At 45.6% G+C, this 6,540-nt stretch overlaps 1 protein-coding gene across 1 annotated transcript; it reads left to right on the top strand.

Annotated features, from left to right (window-relative positions):
- LOC105204514 (broad-complex core protein isoforms 1/2/3/4/5-like) lies at positions 1 to 6,063 on the top strand. The gene is made up of 2 exons (XM_011173604.3): positions 1 to 216; positions 3,651 to 6,063. Exon 2 carries the CDS (start codon positions 3,665 to 3,667, stop codon positions 4,007 to 4,009), a length of 345 nt encoding a protein of 114 aa, XP_011171906.1. The 5' UTR covers positions 1 to 216; positions 3,651 to 3,664; the 3' UTR covers positions 4,010 to 6,063.
- Positions 6,064 to 6,540: the final 477 nt, after the last annotated feature.

Genomic DNA, 6,540 nt, shown 5'->3' with positions numbered 1-6,540 from the left:
TGTTCACCTGCCAACTGTGCGGCAAGGTACTATGCAGCAAAGCATCCCTGAAACGCCACGTTGCCGACAAACACGCCGAACGACAGGAGGAGTACAGATGCGTCATCTGCGAGCGGGTATACTGCTCGCGTAATTCCCTGATGACCCATATATATACCTATCATAAGAGCAGGCCCGGCGACATTGACATTAAGTTCTTTTGAAGGTTTAGATAAGGTAGGGACCACGCTAAACACACCTATGGCGCACAGCATTTCGAAGAAATGATCTTTAACATTGTCTCTTAAAATTCACCCTATACAACTTAACAAACATGTACACATTCCTTCCTCTCTCTGTCTCTCTTTCTCTCTTCCTTTCTCGCTCTTCTTATTCTCTTTCTCTTTGCCTGTTTTTTTTTCAATTCTTTTTCCTTCTCACGTGTCCGTAAATATATACTGAAACGTACACGCTTGTTTCCCGGATCGCGCCTTCTTTGACATTCATTTTCTCAATTTTTTTCTGCGCTCATTGCCGAAAGATGCATCGTCTTCAGCCGCCGTCATCGTCGTCGTCGTCCCGGACGACGCAAAGTGTGCGGAAAGTTTGTGTTTCCTTTTCCTCTTTCTCGTTCCGCGCGCGGCGGCGGCGCTCCGCGAATGGTGCATGCCACGACGAGAAACCGGTCTCGACTTGCACGCGGGGGCCTTCTTTCTCTTCTTGTTCGCCTTACGGTTCGAGTCTCCGCCGCGCCGTCGTATGTCCGCATCCCGGCTCGCGTAACTGCTTTCTTTCCTCTTATCCCGTCGTCCTTCGCGCCTCTTCGGTACCGTACGCGCGCCGCTGATCGAGTTCTTCCGGTATTCGCCGGTCCGTTATACCTGCTGTCAGTGACTCGAATCCCCGATGCATCAGTAAAGCAGCATGCCGCATGGCTAACACCGGCGCATCGATCGAGCAACACGGATGGGGTTTTTTTTTTTCAAAAAGTCTACTTAAAGACGCAGAGGACGTCTGGAAAGCTTTGCTAACGGACGTCTCGAGCTTTCGGTGTTTCACGTCTCTTTTTCGATTTCGATATTTCGCATTTTTCTTGGGGAAACGTCTCCTATGAAAAAATACTATTGGACTGTCGGAAAAGCTGTTAGAAACTATTGGAAAGCTATTTACATTCAATAGTTTTTTTTATCCGACAGTTCAGTAGTATTTTTCCATAAGGGATACGTGTCACTAACGTCACTTAGATATCAAAGACTTTGGTACTTCAACTGTGACATTATACGTAGCAAACTGAAAGTAACCGAATGCTATTGTTGCTTTAATATTGCTCGCGCAAGTATTGCTGCCATTATAACGTTACAGTCATCGCGAAAACGATTGGTGGGCTATTACCTTCTATTTCAGCCTATTACGTATAACGTCACACAATTGACTTCATCGTAAGACTTTTTTTTTCATCTGCGTAGATTTGATCTATTGGTATACATCTATAACATTACAAGGAAGAATCATCGCGCTGGCATTACCGAAGTCTTCACGCAATACTGCAAACGTTGAAAACTGCTACATTCTTTTAGTGATTTGCAGATTGTTGCTAATTCCGTTGAATCTCATTATATGGAATAACACGCCGGTTAGCTTTCCGATGCAAAGAGTTATGGGAACGTGTAGATGGATACGGTGAATTCAGAAACTTTTGCTAACTCATAAAGCTTAAGAACGAACTATTATCTTCGATAATACCCTATTATAATACCCTAACTGATCTCCGTCTTTCTTATTCTTTTCTCATTCTCTTTTCCGTTTGTGTAACGCCCGCCACATTTCCTGCCTCCTCACAATCTCTCTTCTTTCAGTCAGACCACCGACCTTTGCTTATCCACCTATTCGTCGCTTGCTTGTTTGCATGTCCACCTAATTGTCCGCCTGCTGTCTGCTTGCTTGTAGCTTTGGCTACGTGTTTGTCTTGATTCTGCCGTTCTTGATTATTTTTCTACGTTGATACCGTTAGATCCTCGCGCTTGATCGAAAGAAAAGGTATGCGATACGTCGGTTAAGAAAGTTGCGAGAATTGGAGATTTGATGTGCAATTGACGATTCGATGTACAACCGCTACGATTGGCATAAATTGTACGTTTCGCGAGGGCGTATAAAATATCGTAATCGTAACATTCGTCAATGGATTCTTGCAAGACATGCGGACGTTATACGTTAAAAATACGCTATGATCTTTAATTTTATTATACATTTATATTTTCTGGTATTATCGTTTTACGTTTTTTGAATGTTACTGTTCTTTTTTTTTTATTATTAGCGTTTTTCGTTATTTTTGCCTTTTCGTTGTTTTTTCATGGATTCGGGAATCGATACGAAATCGCCCCTTTAGGCAACTATCGAGTAATTAAAATTATCGCTTGTTAACGCGAGAGAATATTACACTAGTGCGATCGCGAATTGTCGAGACTGTTCGCGTTTCAATTCTTTGATCAACTTGACTTGTTTTGGGAGATTTGCAATGCGTTCGATTAACGATAAAAGTGTGCTCAATTTTTAGCACGTGCATAATATGTCGCACTACGCAAACTCGTTGTTAAGTAACTTTTGTCAGCGCGGACTGATTCTAATACGCTAAAGCATACTAATCGCTAGCTCGATGCACGCGATATAATACACAGACCCTTTTCTTCATCCCCTCTCTCATTTCTTCTTCCTCAATCGAGATCTTTCAGCATCTCGTGCTCCATTCCGGATAAAATACTCGATAAAACTCAAGAGCGGAATGGGAATGATTACTATCTAACAAATTTATCTATGTAATTTTTCTATACGGAGCCTTACGACTTGCACACGACTCTGAATTGTACTCTGAATTTTCTTTTCCTCATTGCGAGCGCAATCGTACCTGGATAAGTCAGAGTTGGTAATTCCGAATGCAATTTTTCCTTACATTAATTTATGTAACATATAAATTAATAAACAAATAAATGAATATTTAAATTAGTAAATTAATATATAAATTAATATAAGAAATATATAATTACATTAATTTATATAATATATTGCTGTATGCATTTGTGATTTCTGCAATATTATTGTTTTTTGTTATTTACATCGAGATATTCGTATCATTCACGAAATGAAGTAAATTAGTTGCGACAATTAAAATCACACATTGATTTTCGAAAATTGAGTTTTCCAAACTCTCGGCGCTGTTTCTAATTAATTTAAAAGCAATGAGCCATTTCATATTTGGCAGTTAAACAAATAAATGTAGCGACGTTCTCGAAGTCTAGCTCAGCCTTCGCGAGACGAGTGGAAATACCAGCTCTGAACATCTTATCGATGTACGTCAGCCGACCGTCGCCTACACGATGGTCGCATTCTCGCAACAATTTAAAACGGAGCGATTAATGAAGGAGTCGTTACTATTTCGAGGCCGTGTTAGTATTTCGACGACGTCGGTGTCTCGACGTACGTGCTGTAGACGCGAGAGAAAAAGTGCATCCTGTCGCGTTTCGTGAGAGATCTCTATTTTCCGCGTCTACAGCGTCGTCGTGCAGAAACGAGAAGCTCTCGTCGAAGTTACATACGGTTTCGACGTGTGTAATCGAACTCCGGCGCTAAATAACTCTCCCACGGAGCGATCTTATACAGATCTGGATGCGTTTCAGGTACGGGCAACGGGATGCATCCGGCACCGACGACGCCTCCCACTGTCATGTACCGAATGCCACCACCCACGGCGGGTGGCATAAACGAGCCTCAGGAATGTCCGTACTGCCGTCGCACGTTTTCATGCTACTACTCCCTCAAACGCCACTTCCAGGACAAACACGAGCAATCGGACACGCTGTACGTCTGCGAGTTCTGCAACCGTACGTACCGTACGAAGAACTCACTGACGACGCACAAGAGTCTGCAGCACCGCGGCACCAGCGGTGTGCTGAGGCGGCTCCTAAAGGCCACGGCCATGAAGAACGTCTTCGGTAGCATGCAACACCAGATGCAGATGCAGCAGCAACCGCAATGAAAACGTCGGAAAAATCAAAGTCACCCCGTGCCGGATCATCCGCGCCGTCGTCGTCGTCGTCGTCGTCGTCGTCGTCGTCGTCGTCGTCATCGTCGCCATCGTCGTCGCGCTGCTATCGTCGTCGCTTCTCGCGCGAATCGCTGGATTGACGTCATCAGGCACGCAACCCGAGAATCAAGGCCAGATTACCAAAGGAGCACGGAAGTGTTCTACTTCGCGTTACTCCCCGGGACGCTCCTGTACTCAATTTGAACTGCACTCGAGTCGGTTAGCTCAAACCCGTGATTTATCAGATTGCTCTTGAGTCGCGACTTGCATGAAAGTCGGGATTAGCACAGGCCGTAGATTATTTCTAAGCAATTTCTCTGGCTACGTTACTACTGATAAACCAGAACAGGCCCCGGGTGTCATCGCTGACGATCGCAGTTAAATCGTGATCATCGATGCGATTCGTATTACGAGCTAGTTGGATTGAAGTGGATTAGCAGCAGCCTGGATTAACGAGATCTCGTTTCTTCCTCTACGCTATATTTAGGTTCGTAATCCGGAAGAAAAGACTGCAACTCGCTAAATCGAGATTAGTAGACCCAGGGGCGATTTAACTCTTGTTAAATTGCAGCCAAGTCCACGTAATTTCAACAATTAATTTACTCTTTATTTACTCGCATTTGCGGAGCACACATAATGTCTATCGTGATCAATTGTCGTGAGATGTTAAACGGGAAACGGATTAAAGGGCAGGGAGGAAAGCGGAGAGTACCTAGAATCCCGGATTCGGACGTCAGTCAGCGTCCGATACAAATTTCGGCATTTTTCTCCCGGTCTTTCCCCCTCGCCTTTCCCGTCGTCCGCCGAAGGCAAGCGCGAGACTCTTCTAGTTTAGACTCGCCAACGTAGCATTGTAATTTTTTCTTCGTCAAGACTGCAATGAATCCAAAGAAGGACAATTTGACTGAGAAGCTTGTAATTCGACTGAAACGTGAAGGGGAGGGAGAGGAGGCTCGAATGTTAAAGACTTAGCGCGCGAAGCGAAGACACATTCCATTGTCGGCGATCAGTGATGCTGGTGACGCCTGAAGTCGACCGAACGATCGACTGCCCGGCGAATTTTCGAGCGGAGAATCTACGCGTGGGGCACGTTGTTTTCGAGGACGACATTATCCCGCCGCGAGTTTTTTTTTCTTTTTTTTCTTCTTTTTAGCTAACGTTGTCCAAAAAGCACCCGAGCGGAAATATTGGGGATGGATGCGATTAAGACGGGACGTCTGGGGAGGGAACAGTCTTCCGGAAAATCGTTTCCGAGATCGAATTTACGTTGCGGATGGAACTCTTTTGTATCGTGCGCGCGCTCTCGAGACGTGTACGCCTAACAGTTTTCACGTGGACGAAAATTGCTCTTAGCCGTCGGAACGACCGTCGCGTCTCGCGGTCTCGCCCTCGCGAACGGAATAATTCGCGAACGAATTGGGGGGCCGGACAGGGCCGATTGACGTTGCCGAGATAACGCGGAGCGACGTTTAAAACGTCGAATAGGCGAGAAATCGGGGGAACAGTCGCGAGGATCGTGAACGAGATCGGGAATCTGACGTTTTTCTTTTTTTTTTTTTTAAGACTCACCCGGATTTCGCGTGCGTGTCACGTACGCGCGTGTGCATGCCGAATGCACTTTCACGCGGACGCGCCGAGGCCGTTTAACGCGTGTATATATTTACATACGCACGTACGTGTATGCGTGTATTTATATATATGTACGCATCGATTTCGAACGAGAGGGGGAGGGCCGGAGGGATAAGGCGAATCGACGACGTTAGGCCTAAAGGCGAAACGAGGCGCGAAGATGCACCGACGCCGCGCGTCCAAAACGCGCGAAAGTGACGCCGAGATCGGTGAAAAGTGATCGCGGCGTATCGGCGGCATATCGAGGTCGAGACGTGTTGCTAATCGACTTGGAATTCGTCGATTAGCCTAGAAGGGAGGGGACGGGATTCGTTTTACGAGATGAGAGAAAGGCAGGAGAGCGTGTATAGAGACGTGGAGGAGGAGGAGGAGGAGGAGGAGGAGGAGGAGGAGGAGGAGGAGGAGGAGGAGGAGGAGGAGGAGGTGGTAGAGGTATATCATGGGTTCTTAACGTGTATATGTAGATTCGTCGTATGCGCTAAATACAAACTATATTTTTAACTCTTTAAAAGTAATATTTTGAGCTGTAAATATATTATATTCGTACGATACATCGATAAACGATGATATTCTCCTGTTCAGATTTTATAAAAATCGGCATAGCCCTACGTAGGTATCTCACGACGGACGGGGCGGAGCAGTGCTTTGCGGGGCTTACGACCCGCTTTCCAATTACCTTCTTGCATTTCCGGCGCGCATTTAAAACTATCTCCGCGACGCGCGTCTCTTTTTTCTTTCTTTGTATAAAGCTGAGAAAGTCAGACGGGTTAATTAAGCCAAGGAAATTGTTCCGTTTACATTCCGCCAGCTTTTCGTCACGTTTTCCGCAAATCGAACTCTAAACGGCCGCGAAG

Source organism: Solenopsis invicta, chromosome 11 (assembly GCF_016802725.1).
Source record: "Solenopsis invicta isolate M01_SB chromosome 11, UNIL_Sinv_3.0, whole genome shotgun sequence".
Lineage (NCBI taxonomy): Eukaryota > Metazoa > Arthropoda > Insecta > Hymenoptera > Formicidae > Solenopsis > Solenopsis invicta.
Note: the sequence above shows the minus strand (reverse complement) of the source record. Positions and strands in the feature narration are given on the sequence as shown.